This window comes from Strix uralensis, chromosome 3 (genome assembly GCF_047716275.1).
Source record: "Strix uralensis isolate ZFMK-TIS-50842 chromosome 3, bStrUra1, whole genome shotgun sequence".
Lineage (NCBI taxonomy): Eukaryota > Metazoa > Chordata > Aves > Strigiformes > Strigidae > Strix > Strix uralensis.
This window is the reverse complement of record NC_133974.1, coordinates 51,384,511-51,408,006: the sequence shown is the minus strand read 5'-3', so window position 1 is coordinate 51,408,006 and position 23,496 is coordinate 51,384,511. Positions and strand designations below refer to the sequence as shown.

At 41.4% G+C, this 23,496-nt stretch overlaps 1 protein-coding gene across 2 annotated transcripts in view; it reads left to right on the top strand.

The window, feature by feature from the left end:
• The first annotated feature begins 2,849 nt into the window (after positions 1 to 2,849).
• SEC63 (SEC63 homolog, protein translocation regulator) overlaps positions 2,850 to 23,496 on the top strand; it is a 65,098-nt gene continuing 44,451 nt past the window's right edge. Inside the window, exons 1-3 of one of the 2 annotated variants that reach the window (XR_012628104.1) lie at positions 2,850 to 3,176; positions 21,079 to 21,178; positions 22,004 to 22,118. Coding sequence is in view for 1 of the 2 variants with exons in the window: in XM_074862230.1 (XP_074718331.1) it covers positions 3,053 to 3,176; positions 21,079 to 21,178; positions 22,004 to 22,118 (339 nt within the window). In the remaining variant the exon portion in view is untranslated. The remainder of the gene's footprint in view (positions 3,177 to 21,078; positions 21,179 to 22,003; positions 22,119 to 23,496) is intronic. The other variant, XM_074862230.1, reaches the window with a different exon arrangement.

The following is a 23,496-nucleotide window of genomic DNA, read 5'->3' as shown; positions in this document are numbered from 1 at the left end:
TCCATAAAAGCCTGAAGGTCCACACTTGGTAGAGGCAGTCAGCAGCTGACGACCTCCCACGAGATCGGAAACATCACCGTGGATGTGCAAGAGATGCTGGTGACTGTGAAACCACCGCGTGGATGACAACATGCATAACGCTGGGCAATTTGAACCTGGTGCAGGGTGCTGAAGGGGAGGCAGGCAGACAGCAGGAGTGTGCTGCGAGATGCTGGAGGCAGCCCCCGTGGCTGCAGTGACCCGTTGGCACAGACCCTGCCCGTGTGGAAGAGCCTGCTACAACCGCTAGTAGCATGCCAGTGCTGTGTTGTGAAACAGAGTGCTTTTGTGAGTTGACACAATGGGTGCTTTAAGCATTTTGAGAGCATTTTGGGAAGATCAAATTCCTCTGGTTTAGAAATAACTATCTACTAGGGAGTTGCCATAATGCCATCTTCACCTCCAGTGGACCCAGCTGCCCCTGAAATCCAAGCAGATAGTTGGGTTTTTTCACCCAGGTAACCTTCCAGACAGGCTGTGAGTGGAAAAAGCGACATTGCTTCTCCCTTTCCCCTGGGAAGCAACAGATCACCATCACTGTTTATGGGGAAATCATGTATGTAAGGAGCGGCACTCAAACAGACCGTTGGGGTCCAGGCTGGAATGGCCTCTGCTCATTGCTATGCAGTTGCTGGGCGTCCCACCTCCTGGCCAGGGAGCCCTGCACTACCACAGCCGGACAGCAGGAAATATTTTTCTCAGGCCCTCCTTTCCAGTGGTTCCTGGCTAATAGCTGGAACAGGCTGGCAGGGGAAAGGCAGAGACAGGATGAGGCCGAGAGCAGCCCCTGAGGATTCCCTCACTAGGTCAGTTAATGCCACAGGCAACCCCCTCACAGGCCAACAGGGCAAAGGGGCGACGTTCACGATGACTGACAGAAAATCCACAGCTGGGCTCCAAAACAATGGCATTAAGAAGCGATCTCATCACCTGCAACATGAGCGATGCCTGCTTTCCTCCTGATCTGGCTCCTGTGATAGGCTGAACGCATCGACCAGAGATTTTCTACAGGGCACTTACCCACATTCTCTCCCATGTGCATTTTACACCATCTAGCAAGATCTTAGCTCACTCACTGCTGGTCCTTCAAGCTGGTGCACCCACAAGCCTTCCTCATCTAACAGGTTGCTTACACAAAACCTGCAGGAACTTAATCTCCTTTGGGAGCTCTGCCCCTTTATCTGACTGAAGTAACAGACTCAGCAGATGAACACAGTTGCAGAAAGAGCATTTCCTCTGCTTACAAAACTGTGCTAAGTACATGTGCAGGTTTTTACCTGTCTTGCATGTTTTTTTACTGTATAGCTTTTCACTGCCTCACTGTGAAACTTTAAAGGACTAGAAACCCACAGAGGGAGACGGGTTTAATGTCTCTTCCAAAACAGCTACTTCAAGAGCTGTCATCACTGCAGAGTGTGTTCAGTACTCAAAGACAGTGGATACAGCAAAAGACATAGAAGGAAATATCTTAAACTTTGCTTATGAACTCTACAAGGATCTAAATGGGAACAATTACAAAGAGTATCAATGAAAAACATATTTTTTTTTTAAAAAAAAACCTTTTTACTGAATACAAAATCCTTTCCCAGAAAATTTAAAGTGATTTCTTCCATCTGTGGATTACTACATTGTGGCACCAGGACATCTGGTGCCACTCATTGGTTATTACCTTTCTCTTACAACCTTTCTCTCCACTTTCCATATCAGAGTCTTCCTTAACGTTGGGACAGCACTTCTTTCCTTCCCTTTTAAGGTATGCCTAATGCCTCCCTTGCATGTGATGCCATCACAACTTCTGTGTCATACTCTGAACTTACAAGTACTGAAACTGTGAGATAATTTATGAGATCACATTTATGAGTGGCCGTACACTTGACTGTGAAGCTGTAGAGACGGGCATATTCTCATGAATGGGCATGATCAGCAGCCTCTTCTACTTCAAAGAGGTAACTTGCCATTAATGGTGTGACGAATGCCAACACAGCATCTGACTTTTGATTTCACACCTTTGGGGTCACATCCTCTTGCAGAGTATGATCATTCCTGGAACTAAATTCAGAATTAGACACATTTTAAGTGTTTGCCCACACATGGCTGGTCAGGGTCCACCCTCCAAATCCCGAGGGCTTCCTATGTCTGAACGACTTTCCTAATCCAGGTTCTTACACATTTTAAGAACACTGTGCCTTCTGGTCCCTTATTTACTCCCTGAATGCTGCTTCCCGGCTTCTACCTTCATCCCCTCCCCCTCTCGTAGCCTTCCCCCCTCCCGTCCCCGTCGCAGACCTCTCTGCCCCGTGGCCAGCGCAAAGCCCCGCCGCCCCGCAGAGCAGATCCCAGCTTCGCCCGCGCTGGTGCTAAGATCAGCACCGCCCCCACAAGCTCCTCTGCGCGCCGCCCAGCGCCCCTCGCGCCCTCCCCGGCCTCAAGGCCCCAGCAATTCCCGGGGACACCTATTTCGCGCGGGGATGGGGGCAGGGGACACCAGGAGGCGGCCGGGGCGCTACCCCGGGGCAGGGGCGCCATCTTGTGGGGAAGATGCTGCGGCCCGGGGGCAAGGCGGGGGCCAGCACCGCGCTCCCCGCAGGCCATCGCTTTGGGCCACCCGCCCGCGGGAGCCGGGCGGGGTCACGGCGCCCCTCGGGACGGGGACGGGGACGGGGACGGGGACGGGACCGCCCGCCGCCCTACTCCCGCCCCGCCTCTCCTCTCCTCAGGCGGCTCGCACGGCGGAAGGTGAAGGGCGGGGCTTTCGGCGAGCCAATCAGCGGCCGGGCGGCGGTAGGGGGGTGTGCGCGCGCGCGCCGCCCGTGACGCCACAATGGCTATGGTGGCTGCACAGTGACACGTCTCCTTCCGCGGCGGCGCCCGGGAGGGGGAGCGCCCGTTCTCGCGGGATCCCGGAGCAGCAGGCTCGGCCCCGCGCGAGCCGGGACGGCGAGACTGGGCCGCCAGCGGGGACGCCAGCGGCGGGGGCGGTCGGTCGGTCGGTGCGGCGCTGAGCTAAGCGGCCATGGCGGGGCAGCAGTTCCAGTACGACGACAGCGGCAACACGTTCTTCTACTTCCTCACTAGCTTCGTGGGGCTTATCGTCATCCCCGCCACCTACTACCTGTGGCCGCGGGACCAGCACGCCGGTAAGCGGCCCTGACCCGGGCCCGGCCTGCGCCTCCGCCTGCCGCCACGGGCGTCCCCTCCCCCCTTCGGCGGCGGCGGCGGCGCGCGCCCCCCGCGCGCCCCCGCAGAGCGGGGCCGGGCCGGGCCTGCCCCCGGGCCGGGCCGTACCGGGCCCGCAGCGGCGCCGCTCCGCCCCGCCCCGCCTGGGGTGCTCGGCCGGCCCTGCGGGGAGCACGGCGGAGCGAGAGCCCGGGGGCTGCCGCTTCTGGAGGGCACCGGGCTGGTGGTGTAGTCGCCGTCAGCCATTTAGCGGTGCCCGGGGCAGACGGCGAACGGGAAGGTCCGAGCCCGCCTCCCCGAAAGAGCGGTCTGCTCCGCGCCTCTGCTCCTGCAGAGTCATTGCTGCGCCCGGGTCTGATGCTTTGCTTTGTTTTGTTTTGGTTTGGTTCTTCTTGTCTTCCCGGGGTGTTTCAGGGCGGATGACCTAAATTTTCATCGTGGGAAAAGAAAAAATATTGAGTTGAGGCCAAAGAGGAAAAGTTACCAGGTTCTGCTTTTATATGCCGTAAGGTCACAGGGAGTGTGAAAATGGGGCTTTAATTTTTCCCCATGGCAAGTCACGGTTTAAATGTTCGAAGTGCTAGATTTCTCTTCTGCCCCTCGGGATGATGTTTTGTGGCCCCAAGCAGTGTTAGAAAGTTTTTCTGAATACTTTTAAATTTCATTTCCACTGTCATTTTGCTCTTTGTCTTTCCTTCATCCATCTAGTCTCAGAAGGAGAAGGCATTTTGGTATATAGGCTGCACAGGAATACATTTTTAACTACAGTTTTGAGATGAAAAAGGCTGTAGAAATTGTGTTTAAACGCAGGATACTAACTGTTCAGTAGAACAGGGATGCCTGATGCTGATTCCCATTGCTGAAGCTACTGACCTTTTAAGAACACTTGTGCTTTGCAGTCTGAGAAGAATCCCTTTTGTTCACTGCATCTTTTTATGTTCAGTATCTGGTGGTTATTTAGTGGTTTTGTATGCCATCTTAAATGGCTTGTGTGGTTCTGTTTAACTTAGTTTGATATGTAAAAGAAATACTCAGCAATGAAAACTTACTCCTATACCTTCTAGCAAGGAGAAAGTAGAAAAAAAGAACAAATGTTCTTTTGGTGCTAAATCATAGCTGTTTACGATCTTGGTTGCTGACAAACATGCCTGTGGCTTCTGACAGGGCACTGGCTAGAGAACCTCTTTGGAGGATTGATCTCTGCCCTCCAGTTACTTACTACCTGTTGTATGGCTGAGGAGTTAGTTCTTTCTGTTGGAAAGAAACGCTTCTCTGCCTTGTCTTTCTGTGTCCTGACTGTTGCAAGAGGGAGGCGTTACTGTTGCTGAAGACATTTTGTAATCTTTGGGTTGTTTTTAAGGAGCGGGGGATCAGAGAGAGAAGATCACTTTACTTCTCTAACCTTTCTCCAAAACTCAAGATTTTTGTTTTATTTTTGCTCTGGTGAAGGGTGGGAGGCAGTGGGGGAGAAAATCGCTCTTTCTCTTGAATAATGTTTTACTTCCTCCGTAGTTCTTAGCAGCTGCTTCTTGGGAAAACTGGTGTGATTTAATTGAGATGCTGTGCAGAATGGTACGGCCAGCAGTGATACCCAGTGCTCTTAACTTCAGTGTTGAGGGACTGACAGAAGCAGGAAAGGCTGTAGAAATGCTGTCAAAATTGGAAACGCTTTACTAGCCTTATATTTGATCTTCAGATAGTCTTACAGAATGGCAGAAAATGAAAACCTGTCTTAGGAATATGACTATATGGATTGTACCCAGTTTCCAAATAGGCCTGCCATTAAACATTACTCACTTCTTTCCCTCTAGCCAGCCTTGTCAAGTGTGTGGAGGGCCTGCTGCATATTGTTCTGCAATTAGTGCTAGATTCTTACAAAGCTGTATCAAGCCATTCTTTCTAAAACAGAAGGTAAATTTTATCACGCTGTTGGTACAAAAATGAGTCAACCAAGGAGAAATTGCCAGCCATGGCAATGAATGGAAATGAAAGAATGATTGTCATAATTGTCTTAATGGATTTTAAAATGTTGAGTATAGCCCAATCTTTAGCATATGGTTTAATAGTGTGCCTGCAGTCTCCTGGTTGAGTTCTGTTCAGCAGGCTCTTTTTGACTGAAGAGTTGAGGTGTTGTGCAGATCCCATTCAGGACTACGGGAGCTCTCCCATGTTTCTTTGTGGTGGTCTAGTTTTTTAAGTGTATGGCTCTTGTGTGACTCGTTTCCAGCAAAATCATCTGAATAGTCTTCACACAACTTTGTATGTATTCAGATGTACCTGTTCCAGCATTTGAACTGGGTTTCAGGAATAAATTAAAACCTTGTGATGATGCAAAGTACGGATTGTTTAGCCATGACTTCTTGTTTTCAGAATAGTTCACTCAAAACCACCAAACCAAAACACATGTGTGTGATTTCGGAAGCTAAGAGATGACCTGTATCTTAAGAAGAGAAATTTTCCAGCACTGCTAGCTTCTGATTCCTGTAATGAGCAGGAATATCTAGACTTTGATAAGAGATGTTTATTTTGATACTGATTTAGAGCAGGTTTTCCAACCAGTGAGGCACAGTGCAGGGCCAAACAGGATCTGTCAAGACCTCTGCTCTCTTTCTGTAGGACCAACTAACATTTTTGTTCTGGAATTGTGTTTTGTCCTACCTGTGCTAGAGAGTCCAGCGTAACCATTGTGGCTCTGGGTAGAGTTGGTGAGTTACAGGTGGACTAGCTAGCTGTTTCAGCCTGCTGGGAGTGAGAAGACTGGATCAGAGTGAACTTTTGAAGCAGATCGCGTGCCTGTTCTCCTCACTTCAAAGACCCTTTTGCAGTGTGAACTAGAGCACCCAAAAGACACAGAGCAGATTCCTTTTTTGGTAAAAACTAGCTTGGAAGATGAGCTTCAGCCACATTGTTTTGTGAGAGCGGACTAGAGCTAGTCTGAAGCAAGAGTGGAATGCTTATAGCAGGGAGGTCGAGCCTTTGGTGCCCGCAGTTTCCTTCTACAAATGTACTGCCATGGATTCCTGGTACTTGATACAGTGGAGAGCGCAAGCAGAAGGAGAGAAGCAAGATTGCAAAACATTCAGGGCTCTCTGCAGGTGAGGTTTAGCACCAAAAATCTGGGATATAAAACATTGGTGTTTGTTTTTGCTGTAGTGAAGATTGGAAAGTAACAATATATCTATACTGTTTTACTACTTAGAAAAAACTCAATGTGTTACCTAACATCAGATTTCTAGCAGGGTAGTTTTTTGTCAAGCCACTAAAATTTCCCCCCCCCTTTTTTTTTTAAATAGGCTTTTGAAAGGTCTTTTCAGTACTACTGTCTTGAAGAACAGCATGATTTAACTTGTTGTCTCTCAAGTTGTGAGTAAAATTTGAGCTGCTTTTATTTCTTGGGTGTCCAAACCTGCTTTCTCCAGGCATCCTGAAGGAGCCCATATGAAGTGTTGTTACAGCCTGCAGCAGGGATCAATATATTTGGGAGGGTTTTGCTGTGGTGTGGTAACCAACCTGTGAACTGTCCTATAATTTCATTACCTCAGCTTCGGTAAACCAAGCAAACAGGTAATTGACTTTGTAAAACGAATTTGTCCTAATGACTTTATCTCCTTGGTGTTCACTGTAGAGCTAATAAGGCTCTTGTAAAAGCTTAATTGTTCAGCTTTATGTCTTGGGCTGCAGTTTCAGATCTGCTTCAATGAAGCAGTGCTCTAACAGAGCAAGTCTTGTACTTCTCCCCCTCCCTTGTACCAAATGGAGCACCTGAGCAGTGTGAGGGACTGGAAGAAGAAATTCCTTTGAGCTAAAACTAATTTTTGGTGGGTTTTTTTGTGTGTTACTTTTAATGTGTATTAGTTTCTGGGTAGGGTTCAGTTTGTGGATGTCTGGGATGGTGCAGGATGTGACTGAGCTGGGAGGAAAGACTGATGCTTTCAGTGGTGGTGATGGTGAAACTGCCATGTTGTTTATCCTTGACTTGTATCTTTAAAACGTGTGTATGTGTGTTATTAAAAAAAAACCCTCATACTTTTTGTGGATTACTGGTGTTTTGGATAAATATTGGTATAACATAATTACTGTGAGGAAGACTATTGCAAGGACTGTTCTTGATTTGGAACAAAAAATATGATTGCTGAAAAGTTACTCTGATGTGGATTAATTTCTTAACTAAAAAGTATTTTCTGAAATGAGAATTTTTAAGTTGTTTTTTTAAAAAAAAGTTAATTGTAAGAGTTGAAGAAAAGGTGTTTGTTCTCAGCCATTAGGGATGGATATGTACCCATGAAAGTATCTTCCTGTTGTTGGACTTGCTTTGAACCAGTTTCAGTGTAGGCTTGTGTGGATTAAACATCAGCATCTAGAAAGGAAATGGAGAGCAAGAAGTGAGTTAATTTAGTTGGTTAATATGCCAGTTGTTGCACAATGCTGATGTGTGTGCTGAAGTTTTTGTACTTCTTGACTTAAACCTGTGCTGCTGATTTGAGACACATAATTAGAAAGCTGTGCTGAAACAGGTGGTCATAGACTGTGATATGCTTTGTAGTTAAGCACATGTATCTGTGAAAGCTTGTCATTTTGTCCAATTTTTGAGTTGATTTAGGTCTACATTAAATAAATTATCCTGTTTTAGGGAACTGGGTATTCATGTTACAAAGCTGCTGGAAAGAATAAAAGTCTCTATCCTGAGTCTTTTACGGTAACTTGAACAAAACAAGATGTTGAAAACAGTTCAAAAACCCCAAAGAATAATAGCTGTGAATGCAGGGATAACATTAATGAAAGTTTTTTTCTTGCAGTCTCTTCTCTGAGAGAAAAGAGGCTGTAGGATCTATTCTGCTTGGAACATAAATCTTCCTTCTTGAAGTGTAAGAACAGAAAAACCTACTGTAGGAATGGAAAAAAAAAAAGAAAAAAGATGAGCTGCTGCATTTTTGTATCTAGCAAAAACTATTCATACGAAATGGATAAAAGCTGTTCAGTTTATTTTCATTGTGATAGAAATCCATGTAAAGTGTGTGGTGGGTTTTTTTTTTGTTGTTATCGGTTCCCACCACTCCCCCCAGCTATATGTTGTCCTTTTGCTCACTAAGCTTTTTCCCCTACACCCTCCTTTATCAAATGTTTCTGAGATGTAGATAAAATTTTCTTGAAGAACACTAGGCTAACAGAAAGAAAAACTTAAAAGAAAAAAATCTGGTTAAAGGAGGCAGTTCCCTGCTGATCTGTGATGATTCTATGCCACTAGGAAGTAGCATAGGCAGTTTGAGAACACCCGTTCTGGTCCAGCCTTTTTGCATTGAGACTGGGCAAAGTACAGAAATAGTTAAAAAATATAGCTTACTAGGTGACAATTAAAAGGGAGAATAGAATATAATGGTGGTAATTAATACTACTTTGTTACTTTTTCACTGTATTGTTATTTTGAAGCAGTAGTATTTTTTGCATACTACTATAGATAGGGAGTACTTGGCACCCATGTTCAAAACCTTGAATAGAAGTCCTGAGAAAGTCCTTCTGTAAAGGTTTGCTGTATTAGGAACTGTATTTCTATGTATATCTGCCCACTATACTGGATATCCTTATGTAGTAGTGTAAATAGGAAGGTTTCTTTAATTTTTTTTTGTGCATTTTTCATCTGTAGATCTTGAGGCTGTCTTAAGAGATCTGTATTAATCCTCTGCTTTAAGATGGAAGTAGAGGAACTGAGGCTATAAGTTTACTTGGCTCCTTAAGGACAAACAGTGAGTCTGCAACTTGGATGTGACTCAAGTCAATGTAGGGAACGCAGGCAGCATTTCTTCGGTTTTATCTGTAGTGGAGTGATGAGCACTTGTACCTTACAGCAGCTGGTGAAGAGGAAGGGCGTCTTGGTACTACCTAATACTGCTGCTCCCACTCTGGGATAAAATTCTTCTGTGCTGCTTCTAATCCTCTGGTGAGATAAGATTGGTTGGAGTGGGTTAACTGTGACCCTTGTCCTTGCTGACAGCTCATTGAAATCTCATTAACCTTACCTCAAAAGTATTTCACAGCATTTTGGTATTTGGTAGTACAGGATAAAAGTACAGGATGCTGTTAAAGGACAGGATAAAAGGACAGGATAAAAACACAGGATGCCATGCTCATTGCTAATGCTAATGTGGTGGATGAGCATGGGTGTGAAAACTTGATATCTGTGAATATAAGCATTTTGTGCCCATATGTGCAAGTGCTTATCCTTTCCTGTTAATACAATCTTTGAGCATTGTGTCAGGAAGTGAGAGGAGAGTCGGTGAAACTGTTACGCATTTAAGGACTGTTATTATATCTAAATTGATTTTTTTGAGGTATTGAGAGATTGAGTGTACTATGGTTAACTTAAACCATTTCAAGTTCAGAAAAATACAGCTTACTAGGTGACTATTAAAAGGAAGAATAGACTATAATGGTGATACTTAATACTATTTTGTTAATTTTTACTATATTGCTGTTTTGAAGCAGTAGGGTTTTTTTGCAGAAACATTTGAAGAAAGGGCAAACATCATGAGATGTCATTAGTAATGCCTAGCAATTATCCCTAAAAATACTTTTCGAAACAAAGCATTTGGACAGAGTTATCCAAACTGCTCTGTTATTTGGAAAAAAGGCATGTCTTTTCATGGATCTTTTTTGTTAAGTATTGTAATCTTATTATAAGCATTGTAGCCTCCTAGCAGTAAAATAAAATTAATAATCCTGTGTTAGAGATTAGTTGAGTGGCTTCAAGACTGTCCAGAACACTTAATTCTGAAAAGCTTTTTGTTGCAAGATAAAGATCAAGCTATTACAAGAACTTCATCTCTCATTACATGTACATGAAAATAAAGCTGTTTCTGTTTTTAAAAAATTCAACCTTTGTTATGGAAGCCTATTAAAACAGCATTGTGAAAGTTTTATTATATACCTTGTTGTTAATTTTCTACTTGCTGCAAGGATATTTTGACTACTCATGTAGAGGACATTGAACTACCAAGATGTACAGGCTACATACTAGAGAATTCAAGTTAGTGCTATTTAACCTGATATATTCAAGGTTAAAGTGTGATGGTTCAGTTGTGGTTTCATGAGCAGCTAAACCATTCTTGCAGGAGGAGCAGGAATTTGAGAGAGGATCAAGGTAAATGACAAGGAATGAGATCAACAGCAATTCCAAAGTGAGGATTTTGGGGTGGGTTTTTTGGGGGGTGGCTTTTTTTTCTTCAAATTCATACCTGTGAAGAAGGGTGCAGATCTGCAGCAATTTAAACAAGTCTAGAGTGGGGCTGCTGCTGTGTCATTTCACCCTGCGGTGCTGCCTTCTCCCACTGAGGGATTTTTTATAGTCTTTTCCCTCACTTGACACACGTGTGCCTCCATTTTATGGTGAGGGAGGTTGTGCTGGCTGGTCCATAGCAAGAGTAGGGAGAAGCCCAAAATAGGTACTTCATTTCTTTCCTGAGCAGAAAGATTTGTGTCTGCACCAGTTTTTAAATAAGTGTACAATTGAGAAGAGTGAAGAGGCGTTTTCAGATTTTCACTTAATATTTCCCTTGTACAGAAAATTACTTATAAGCATTCTAAATATACGTCTGCTGGAGGTGATGCATTTTAGATTCAAAAGATGCCTTTTCCTTGTTTGGCTTGTTGAACTGTTTGAAACTAGGATATTTGCTAGCATTGTGACTTCTACAAAAGCTTACCAATAAAGTTTGAAATACCATTGGGTTTTTTTTTCAGAAACAAAAGCTGTGTCAGGTCAAATGTCGTCTTTACATGATATTACAAAAGTGTATACCTTAGGGAATAACAGGACAAGCATAAATGGTGCTTCCTTTGCATACTCTCCCAGTTTCCAGTGGTTTTCAGTTCAATTACTCTTTCAGCATAGCGTTCATACCATCCTATGGCAAGGAGTTCACCCGCTCTGCTGCCCACACTGCAAATAATTGCCTTTGTTTTGCATCTGCTTCTGATTTTATTTGACAATCCTTATTTGCTCTACTGAAAGAGGCAGTAAACATTCAATCCTGGCTGTCACTTAGGTTTTTTACAGCCTTCTGTTACCTCTCCTTGCACTTTTCTCTCTCCTAGATGAAAGATGTGCAGCTTATATTTCGGACATAAATCTTCTCATATGTTTGGCCCTTGTTCACCTTAATTGAATGTTTTCTAGTTGCCCTCTTTGAAAGGTGGGGACTAGGACTGTGCATCATACTCAAGGTTGTACATACCTTAAGCTTATGTGGTGGAATAATGTTCTCTTCCTTTCCTCACAGGAATGCTTTAAACATCTGGTTTGCTTTTTAAACGAATATGCATTCAGCTGAGGTTTTTGTGGAACAGTTTCTCACACCACAGAGATCACATTCCTGAGAAGTAATGGTCAGCCCCAAGGTCATCCTTACATATATAAAATTAGAATAGCCCCTATTGGTCTTTACATTTTCATACCCTGAATTCCTTGTGCCATTCTGTAGTCCACTTACTTGATCTTTACAATTCTTCAGGAAGCACTTGCTACCCAGAATAAGTTAATACTGTCCAGAAGCTTTATTTTACTGGTCACCCCTTTACCCAGGTTGCTACTTGGTGAAATGTGAGTATCATAGTTCCAGCAGCGATTCCTGCAGAACTCCTGGTGATTTCCTTCTGCTGTGAGAATTGGCCATTCACTCTGTCTTCTAGTCACATTTATTTTTGCAATAGTTAAATGGTTGTCATGAAAGACTTTTAAGGGGAACCTTTCAAAAGCCTTTTGAAAACCACAGACTATCAGTAGGACCTCTTCTTCCATACATTTACTTCCTTTAGAGGACTCAAGTTTGTAAAGTTCAATTTCCCTTTACAAAAGCCCCACTGATGATAAATGAATGTATGGCACTTACCCCTGTGTCCACTAATTCTGTCCTTTATTATAGTTTCTTCAAGGTGTGCATCAGAACAATACTGAATACAGGCATTTTTAGTGATTGGTGGTATGCTAAGTGACTGTTGTATACATTTGTTTTGGACTGAATGTGTTCTGGTTTCCTCCCCACACCAAATTGATAAAATAAAGCTAATAATCAAGGATGTGTAAGTCTTGGAGCCCAGCGCTGTTACTGATTTCATGTAAACGTCCGTTCTCAAGTGGGTCAAGAGGAGGGCCATGAGGATGACCAGGGGGCTGGAAGACAGGCTGAGAGAGCTGGGGTTGTTCAGCCTGGAAAAGAGAAGGCTCCAGGGAGACCTTATAGCAGCCTTCCAGTACTTCAGGGGGGCCTACAGGAAAGATGGGGAGAGACTCTTTATCAGGGAGTGTAGGGATAGGAGAGGGGTAATGGTTTTAAACTGAAAGAGGTAAGATTTAGATTAGATATAAGGAAGAAATTTCTTATGATGAGGGTGATGAGACATGGAACAGGTTTCCCAGAGAAGTGGTGGATGTCCCCTCCCTGGAAGTGTTCAAGCCCAGGTTGGATGAGGCTTTGAGCAACCTGGTCTAGTGGAAGGTGTCCCTGCCCATGGCAGGGGAGTTGGAACTAGGTGATCTTTAAGGTCCCTTCCAACCCAAACCGTTCTATGGTTAAAATTGTTAGCCTTGACTCATGTGGGTGTCATTCCATGTTAAAATGGCCAGTTTTCTATTCAGATTCCATTGCAGTTTTGTTGATGTACTCGTAGGTCCAGCCCTACTATAAAGTTGATAATTTAGGTGATGTAGCTTGAAAGTTAGTATAGTTAGTCCCACTGAAAGTTTTGTCAGCACAAATGAGACTGTATACTAATAGGAAGAAGGACTTGATTAGGACTAATGTAATGTGAAACTGTGCCCTGAGACCAGCAAGGCTGACTGTAAACAGAAGGTCCAAGTAAGTAAACTCTGAAAAGAAATTAACTTCCAAGATGTTGAATCATCTTGTGTTACTATTTATTAAAGTCATTAGAAACAAAAGCTGTCTTTTGGTCAGCAAATGTGTGGAACAGTGTGTAAATGAAAAGTTAGGTTACTTTTTGTCCTTTTCTGCTTAATCTAGTTGCTGCAAAACATGCTCTAGGAAAGGAGATCCTTGCTATTAAGGTCTTTCACAGGACTTTCTGTAGTTTATGAAATGCTTGGAGTTTTAATAGTTAACAACAACATGTTACTCAAAACACCTGATGTTTTCTATCTAGTAAATATTCATGGAAATATTAAAAAAACATCTATTTGAAAACAACTAGGGTCAGATTATTCAGCTATAAACATTTTAGCAAGAGACTGACTTGGACATGACATCTTTATGGATAAACTTGGGGTAATGAGGGCAATTCTTATAATAATAGACATTAAAATTAGAAAGCATCTATTCAGATCATTTAGTTCTTTACTGATATGGTCAGCTCAAAGTCCTGAAACATGCTTTTCAGTGTTTTTGTTTTTGTTTTTTAAAGTAGTCTTAACTAAACAGTAGTGGTCACGTGAAGGCTTTTGGATTTAAGCAGCTGCATTTTAGAATGCTTTTAAATCAATTCTGTTTGCTTCATGCCTCATAATTTGGGGTTTTATACTAGAAGTCAATCCTATTATAACAAGGTTTGAAATGATTTAGTACTTCAGAGGAGATGCTGACTTTGAGTTTCTGTGAGTTTGAATCCTGCCTCTTAGTTGCTGGGGAAGATGGATTACTGCTTTAAAACATCATTATCAGTGTTTGTCAGTGGCTGCTTCTAGAAGTAAGTGTAGGGTTTTTCCTATCCTGTGATTTTTAAATTATTCCTGGATACCATACTATATCCATATGGAATCTACTTTACAAGAATTATCAAGGAAAACGTCAATAGAGTTCAGCAAAAATGGTGCAGTAAGTCAATAAGGTAGTGTTTTCATACTTGTGTTCATCACCTGTTATCCGAGAAATGGTTCTGTCTTTAAAAAAGTAAATTTGTTCAGAGAGCTCCGGTTCAAGACCTCAGTAAATAAATTGTCTATAAAATTGCTTAATTTCTGTATTGTTGAAGTAGGAAAAAGTCAGCTTTTGCATATGTATGTGTATACATTGCATATGTGTACACATACACATAGCTGTTGAAAGGAAACAGGAACCTATTTAATACACAATTTAGAAGATTAAAACTGTAGAACTCAATAAAATCCAGCAAAATCAGAACTCTCAAAAGCAGTGTTTCAGCTGAGCCTGTTTTAGCAGAACAGATTTAACTGCTTAGAGACACGGTACCCTTGAGTCATAACCTTTACTCAAGACTTGCGTGCTATGTGTATTACTTGCATCTCTTGATGCATTCACAGGAACACATTTCCAAGACAGGGGTAGAGAGAGGATGACGTGCTGCACAGAAGTTTTGTGAAAGTCTGTCTTTAAAGTGATCTTGGCATTTCCTAGGCTGCAGAACTGTCACTGTGTTCCTTGCTGAAAAAAGTCCTTTTCTTTTGAAACCAAGCAGCATTCTCCTTTGGGTGAATTGTTCACATCTGGTGGGCAGAATGTTTCATATGCACCTCCTCATATTTCTTTTTCTGACAGAGTCCACTGGAGCTGTACTTTAGACTTGCTGCCTTTGCTTTTCTTAGCAGTCTGAAGGCAGAAAGGACACAGGAGGCTAGGACTTAATTCTGTTCTTTCCTACTGTTTGAAGTAGAATGATGGAAAACCAGTGGCTTCCATTTATTCTGGAAATGAGGGTTTTTGTTAATTTTTCGTTGTCCTAAAAATTGGCTCTATGATATTTTTAAACTTTTATATGCTTTAGATACGAGTACTGATGCCAATAGTCTTATTTTGTGGTATTTTTTCCTAAAACTGCCCCTGCCCTGCGTGTCTTGCAGCTGAAGCAAGATTCTGGTGATTAAAACTTTTCTATATAATTCCAGGTGTACCTCTTTCCCTTCCCCCTCTTTCAGAATTGTCCATCTCCAATAAATGTGTCATCTTGTCTCTTTCCTCAGGAGGATATAAAAAAAGGAGAATCATCTCCCTCAGGTTTTCTTTTGGAGCACTTGCTGGAGCCTCTAGAACCTTGAAACAAAAAGGTTAGGTCTAGGTAGGGATCATTTGTCAAGCATTCCTAGGGATAAAATGGATTCTCCTGTTTCTTCAGAAACAAATATATAAGACTTCTCAAGCACTTTCAGTAGTAGAACAGTGAAGACTGCGTCTGCTTCGCTGTCACAAAGGAGTACGGCAGAAGTAATTTCTGAAGTAACAGCTAGGTTAGGTTACCCCACACAGGTTACTAAAAATGAAACAAAACTCATGCAGTGCCGTCGTATTTGTATTGCTTTATGGTGTTCACCCCAAAGTGACTGGTATCCCAGATTTTTCTTTTGATGTCTTGGCATAGCCCAGTTATCTGGTGCCCTTCTCATAGCCCACAGAAGTGGTTGATTCTTTCTGTGGTACTGTTTTTAACATGTTTTGTGAAGTCGTGCCAGCGTGTGTGTCTCAGATACTTCTGGCAACAGAAATGCTTGTGTTCCTGAGCTGCCTGGCAGTGCCCATATTGCCAGCATCCTGTGTTCCTCATGCGCTGATAGAAGCATGTCTGCTCCACTAGTCATCAGTAGTACTGCTGAGATGGTGATCAGAGTGTGGTAAAACAATATGCAGTTGCTGCATTTTATAAAGGCCTTGGTTTTTGAAGACAGTGTTTATATGAGAAGCCAAAGACTTTGTGTTCTTATGATGCGGGGACAGGGGAGAAATGCAGAAAGGCAGGCAGTGTGTGTGCACCAGTAAGTAAGGTATGGGTGAACATGGAAACCAAACTTAATTTGGGCATGGCTGAGCTGTAGGCCACAGGTTGTATGTAGTGTGTGGAAAAGCAAATCCAACCTGTGATCAGCTTCCTTCTGTGTTTGTGTGCCCTATGTTCCTCACCCATTGTGTGGTGGGTGAATGAACAGATGTTGAGACAGATGTGAGAAAAGTTTTTTGCCCTGTGAGGGTCATCAAATGCTAGAACAGGTTGCTCAGAGAGACTGGGGTCTCCGTCCGTGAAGATATTCAGAGTCCTACAGCCAGAGCCCTGAGCAACTTGCTTTGTTGATGCTCCTCTGAGCAGCAGGGTTGGATTAGATGATCTCCAGAGGTCTCTTCCAACCTCAAATGTTCAGCTGTTCTGTAATACCCAAGAACTGTGTGGTCTGGGTTACCCAGTCAGACAAAGCAGACACTTCTGGCATAGTGACCCTAAAATCACTCTTTCTAAAGACCTGGATATTCAAGTGGCATAATGTAAAAAAACCAACCCTTTAGTCACCAAATAAATGAAGTAAAGGTCAAAGATGGTCTTTTTGTTTTCTCATTTTTTTAATAATTGCTTTGAGCTTGTCATTTTGATGTTGCATACCTCTTTGGATTCAAAATAAAGTTGATTGTATCTGAAACTTACAGATGAATCAGTGATCTGTAGTCATTCTCTAGTTCTCTAGTTAAGGTATGTAGCCAAATGAACAGCTACTTTTAAGGAAGTAAAAGTCTGAAATACTTGTTAATTACTTTATTTTCATCCAAAAGGAGTAAGCAGATTAGTGTGCAGATGAACTTTTTTCCCTCATTTAGTTATTAATAGCCTATCTGTGCTAGGGTCTTGATTTTGTTTTCATTTGTCTAAAAGCTCTAGACAATGGTGTATTAAAATACCTACTAGTATCACTGGAGGACCTGACCAGCTCTTTGCAAATAATTGAAAGAGGTGGCACTCAGGTTTCCTTTTGTACCAGTAATTGTTTTATTTCTTGAGAACTTGAAGAGTGTATTAAGATGCAGTTTTGGCTGGATATTCACATACATTTATTAAGATATTATAATAGGCACTTATGAGAGCCCTCTGAAAGTAAAGAAGTTGTATTGATGAAAGATTGCTTGTGAATCTCAGGAACTTTGGATGCATCCAGAACAATTCAGGGGGAAATGGAGGAAGCATGGGATGCTTTCCCAGATAATTTACAGAAATGAACTGGCAGTCTACATCCTCATCTGAGGGGTGCTTTAACAATACCTTGATGCATGGATTATTTAGTGAGATTAATTCAAAAGCCCATGGATGCATTACGCCTTTACTTTTCAAGGCTGTTTAATACCTATTTTAAAAATCATAGGAGAGATTCACTATTGTTGAGGGTTTTACCTATCAAACGAGAAGTCGTTTTGACTAGAGGAAAAGCATTTCCCCCCTCCCTTGTCTCCATGTAATCCCATATCAAAGGATGGTGTCTGAAGTTCTCTTATGCTTTAATGGGGAACCATGATCTGGAGTGAGAAGAAACAGAGAAACTCTTAAATGCATTTTCAGACTCTGAACCTCTTTCCCTGATAGAGCAAGGATTCCAGAGCTAAAAACCAAACGGAAGTACAATTCCTATTGCACTGGAAAGCTTTACCCTGAGAGGCATGTAATGTATGTGTGCTCTGGGGTCTGCAGGGTATTGCAGGGACAGTGTGCCAGTTCTGTGGCATGGCAAATCCACTTGTGTGAAAGGAAGCTCCTTGGGAGAGGAAGGCAAAGCAAAAAAGGACTTGATTTATCCACAACTTGCTCATTAGGAATACATTGCTGCTTTTGTTAAGCACAGTAATTATCTGGTATTCTGGCTGTTGCTAGCCCTTCCCCCGCCCCGAGACCAATTTCTTTCTAACAAGATAAGTATTTTCTTTGGTGCAATCACATACATTGTCTGTAAATAAACAGGAAGCCTGTTTTTCCTGGATACAGCAGGAATAAATCTTTCTTACTCAGGGTGATATTTTGTCAGTGGCTTTCTGCCTAAAGTGGGAGTGATGCTGTTTGTACTCCTTCTTTCTCCCAAGTAGCTGCCTGTTTTTGAATTCCACAAGTTAATATGCGTTAATGATAACATGTGACAGAGGAAGTGCCTCAGGATAGCTCTGAATAATTTGAATAGTCTGGACTTTAGCCTCAATTTGGGAAGGATTTGATTCTCTCTTTATGTTCCAGACAGATAACTATAAACAATCATTCATCTTTAGTGCCTTGTTTCCTTTTGGGGTTGTTAATCAAATTAACCATCCCAAGATCAGAAATAAATTAATGAGGTGCTTTTGCTTTGGTATGGCTTAATCAACTATAATTAGATTTGATCCAGAGTAGTTCAGATGTGTGTGTTAAAAAAAAAGTGATGGCTGCTTAGCATGATGTCTTAATTTGGTATTTGTCTGAAGATGTCCCCCTGTGCAGCATAGCTGTTCCAGGACATCATTGTCAGGGACTCTTTAACTGATTTAGGTGTGTGCTGTTTACCTATCCAAAGCGCTTAATTTTTGCTTGCACCACTTGCCTCGTCGTTTTTGGTTTGTTTTGTTTTTTTTTCCTTTGTTGTCTGGTCACAATGTGACTCCTGCAGCTGTTACTGGAGGTCTGTTCCAAAACTGCAGTTCTCTGGTTATTATAAACCACCTTTAGTTTCTAGCCTCATTTTCCCTTATGGGCATAAGGTCAAATAAAAACTGACAACTCTTTAGTTTACCTTGCACAACTGTTTTTCTTTTCTCCACACTGCCTTCCCCTAAGGGCCTTTGGGAAGCTTTTTGGTGTGGTAAAGTGAAGGGTATAGTCTGTTCTTGCAGGGAGGATGCAGAGGGGGGAAAGGAGAGGGTCGTCTGGTACTTGTGGGGCTGGACAGTAGGCAGGTCTGAGAACTGGGGCATCGTGTCACAGGGTGGCACAGATGTTTGAAGACAAGGCAGAGCAACTTGTTAAAAACATCCTAGCAAGAACACTAAAAGGAGTCATATCCTGTTAGTCTTAGTTTTACAGGCTTAAGTCAACAAAGTTCTCTTAGTCACCTTCTGTTTCTCCAAGAGCACTGGTAATCCATTTTCATGTTAGTTTACGTATTTCTGCAAGCAGCGTATCAGTTAAGACAGTTGTTACCAAACAGCACTGCCCCTTGGTTGTGCTGCAGAGGTGTCTGTGGGGTGTAATACAGATTGGATCAGGTAGCTGATCTGGGTCAGCTTGTTTAGTGCCTGGTTTAAGTATATGAACACTCTTTGCCGATCAGGAGAACAGCAAAATACTTGTGTAGTTTCTGTTGCACAAAATTGTGAGACAAGCTTGGAAACTTATTTTGAAACCCTGCAAGAGTTGGATCAGATGCAAGGGAACTGTCCTCCCTTATCTCCATCTCTCCCTCTTTGGGGGGACACTAATTCAATCTTCTCAAGGAATCCTATCAAGCTGTTTGGTGAGTTTTGGGGAAGATATACTTTATAGAATTGAGTACTTCAGAATAAGCCAATATACTTTTTCTGGTTCTGATACATTGTCTCTGCAAGCTTTAATGTATGTCCGCTAGTTTGTGGGTGGCCATGTGTCATCTGTGTTCCCACTCTATTTCTGCCAAATCAGACAGAATTTAAAATACCGTCCTGTGCTCACGTCTGATCTGGGTTAAATCTGAACTCGTGGTTGATCTGGCGCACAATATTGACATTTATGGTCATGTTTCTCTGGACTCAGATGGTTTGATGACTGCAAATTGAAGGTCTAGATGTTTCATCTGAATTGCATGCTTGCCTAGGAATTCAAGTAGATCACTGAGTGCCATACCCTACCTCCCAATATCTTCAGACAGAGGTTGTCACTGTCTTCCACAATCACCTTTTGGAAATTTGCTAAAGCAAATTGTTTCCATGTATTGTAACTGCTATTTTAGTTAAGATGAGGGCATCGCCTTGTTAGAAGTGCAAAGTTGAGATTTAAGACTTTTTAGGATGTCATTGACATGTGCTTTGGATAAAAGTTAAGATAATTCCTGCAATTAGATAAATCACAAACTTCTTTTTAAATTGGCAAGTTTAGTCACTTTGTTCATGAGCAGCATCTAAAAGTGTTGAGACAGGATAACTTTTTTCGTCTTAATTCTTTCTCTGTTAGTCTGAAAAGGGCCAAGTGGCCTTATTCTTTTGCAGGAAAGGTAATTACAGTGACCTCACTTCAGAAGTGTTGCGGGTCAGACTGCGTGGTGTATGGATAGGCAAGTTACTTAAAAGATAAACAGGATTGAAGTCACTTTATAATACATCATTTCAGCGCATACAGAAATTCTGTACAAGCTATTTGCTTTCCACCATACTTTTCTTAGCATAAAAGTCGTCTTTGACCAAGGATAAGTTGGTCTTGATTAACTCTGAAGTACAACTAAAACTCTGAGAGCTTCTGTGCCTTGTTGTGATGACGTTGACAGTATAAATGCAATTTCTTTCCAGCCCCATCCTGTCCTGAAAGGACTTGGGACGAAATCTTGTTGGCTAGTTTGTTGTTAATGCGTATACTGTCTGGCCAGGGGTCCACACTACTGAGCTACATGGCTTACAAATAACTATGAACTTAGTCTTCCTTCCTTTTCCCCTTCAACAGGAAAATCCTAAATGAAGGCAACTTATAAAAGGCAGATGTCACAAAGAGGAGGAAAATGCATCATGTTTTGAGTTGAGGAATTAACTGTTGCTCTAGCTGCACTCTTTAGTTGTATACAAACACTGGTTTGTATGTGGATTAGTTTTTTGGGGGTTTGTTTGTTTTTCCTGCATGCAGTAGATGACATACTGAAATGGGAGACGACTTGGAGTTTGAGTATAAAATGGCAGAAGTAAAATTTACAGGTGCACATTAGCCAGGCAAAGGCTGAGTTCACAAGTGATGGTTACTATGTGGCATGTGGAAAATAGAATGGATTCTTATGTTTATGTATGTGCAGTGTCACATAAATGGGTAAAAAGCATTCTTTTCTCCAATGTTCCTGGATGTTTTGTTAGTCCTCCAGCTGACCTTGTACAACCTACTTCAGGATGAAATGAGCATGTTTGTCATTACGTTTTTTGTCAGATTGATTAATCACAATCTTTCTTTTTATTTTTATAGAGCAAATTCGACTAAAGAATATAAGAAATGTATATGGAAGATGCTTGTGGTATCGTTTGCGACTGTTAAAACCACAACAAAACATAATTCCTACAGTAAAGTATGTTTCATTTGCATGACTTTCCATTAAAGCAATTCCTACATTTTTATTTTTATTAAAAAATATTTTTTTGTAATCAAAGTGTCTAGAATTTGTTATGTAATAATGGCTTTTGTGTCACAGAAGAGACATTTGCAATATGCTATATTTGAATAATTAATAGTTAATCATTATTATCTAGTAGGGCTTGAAATCAAGATGGACCCTGTTTGTCCTTTATAAGATATCTGCTAAATGAAACTGGGGAACCTCAGCACTAATAAATAAGTAAACAATGCATTTATTTGTTCCAAAAAAATAATCCTCCCTCTCTGAAATCAGTGGTGCTAGTGATGTCTTTTGATTTAAATATTTAATGTTTACACATACATATTCAAATACACAACAATAATTTGTATGTTCGAAGTTGATGGTTTTATATCCTTCAGTTCTTTTGTTTATTACTCCCACCCTCAAAATATTTTGTTGTCTGTTATGCATCTGTTCCAGCTTTTTGGGTTTTATTAACATGGACTTTGTCTAGGATCAGGTTAAAGTCATCCTTTAAAAATAGGAAATACTGTTATATACGTGCTGAGGACAGACAGTTAAAGAGTGGAGAGAGTCTTTGTTGATGGTTAAAAAAAAGAAATTAATTAGAAGTCAGAACAGCTGTCTCATCTGTGTCAAAGGTGGTGTTATAACTGAAATACTCATACCTGCTTCAAATGGCTTTAATGTTTATCGCTATTTTAATATTGATATTAATAATAATATTAATATCTTATGTTATTTGTAGAATTATGCTAGAGCTAGTGGATTAAAAAAATTCTTTCTTCCAAACAGGAAAATAGTCCTCCTTGCTGGCTGGGCATTATTTTTGTTTCTTGCCTACAAAGTTTCCAAAACAGACCGAGAGTATCAAGAATATAACCCTTATGAGGTTTTACATTTGGATCCTGTAAGTAATGGCATCTTTCACTAGTCTGTATTACTATAACTGTATATTCTATGTCTAGATGTCAAATTTAAGGCTTGGTTTTTTAAACAAATAAGTTAACTTTAGTGAATATATTTAGTGGTTTTCTTTTTTGGCATCTGAAAGTTGCTGCTGTATATTGTAAAGTCAGTCATTAGATATTCTCTGCCTATATCTGTACTAATTTATAATGTTTATATCTAACTCCTTCAAAATTCTAACAATTTTCTTAGTACAGTGAGATGTGGCTTTTTAATCTATTTTGATTCTTACTCTGATGATGTTTTCCTTGCTCGGTACAGGAAAACAAAAAAGTAATCCTGCTTTGTATGTCCTGTGAAAATCTTCTCAATAGCCATTTTTAAGGATGCTGCTGAATAAACTGTATAAACAAGAATGTGGATTCATTTGATTTACAGTTCTGGTACAGCAATATTTCTCTTGTAAATGAAAGGTTTCACTAAAGGGTGTGGGTGATGCATATTTTGATGTAGTAAAGGTTACCTTGGATCGCAGTTGTGTCTGTGAAGGCAAACAACAAATTCTAAATAGTGATACCAGCCAATTGGTTTATTAAACTGGGAAAAAGTTGTAGTGTTCATCTAGAAAACAGATGTAGTGCTTTATTTATATTGAAGATCTGATTCAAAATGGATATAAAACGTTATATATCCCAAGGAGACAAACGGACCTTCTGGACATCTCAAACTCTTATTTAGTCTTGTCAAACTCTCTTCTTCATCTTAACCACAATACCTCAAGTAGACTCTCTGCTTACGTTAATTATTTCCTGATACAAAGCTCCTCTTTTGAATAACAGCAGTGTCATCCTTTCAGTTCTGAAGTCTGAGGTATGTTTTACTCTCCAGTCTAAGGATGTGCGCTGTGGATACAGCTCAGCACAAGAACATGGAAGAACTTTGAATATACCTGTTTTGATTAAACTTGAGATATATTGTTAGTGTAGGAGAGCTTAAAATGTATGTGAATGTTAACAAATACATTTCTTGCCATTAGTGATGTGGCTTGTCAGCATAAGGGTAGGCATCACTGGTACTGCTTTTCTATGCTAAGAAAGCCATTATAGCAGATAAGTAGACTTTGGCCTGTTTCTGGCTAGACAGGTAGAAAAAGACCTGCCTGTCATGTGCAGAGACAAGTAATTTAAATTCAACCTCTGCTTAGTTCTTCTGTGAATGACTGATTGCTGACTTGCATTCTCTCACTGTTGCACAGGAACAAGATGAAGTTTTACTATTGAATGGTATCTGTTGGAACTGGGCAGTTTAAATGTTCATATATCTGAGCTAAACAAATCTGGTTAAACAAATCAGGCTTAGGGATTAGGTCATCAAAGGAT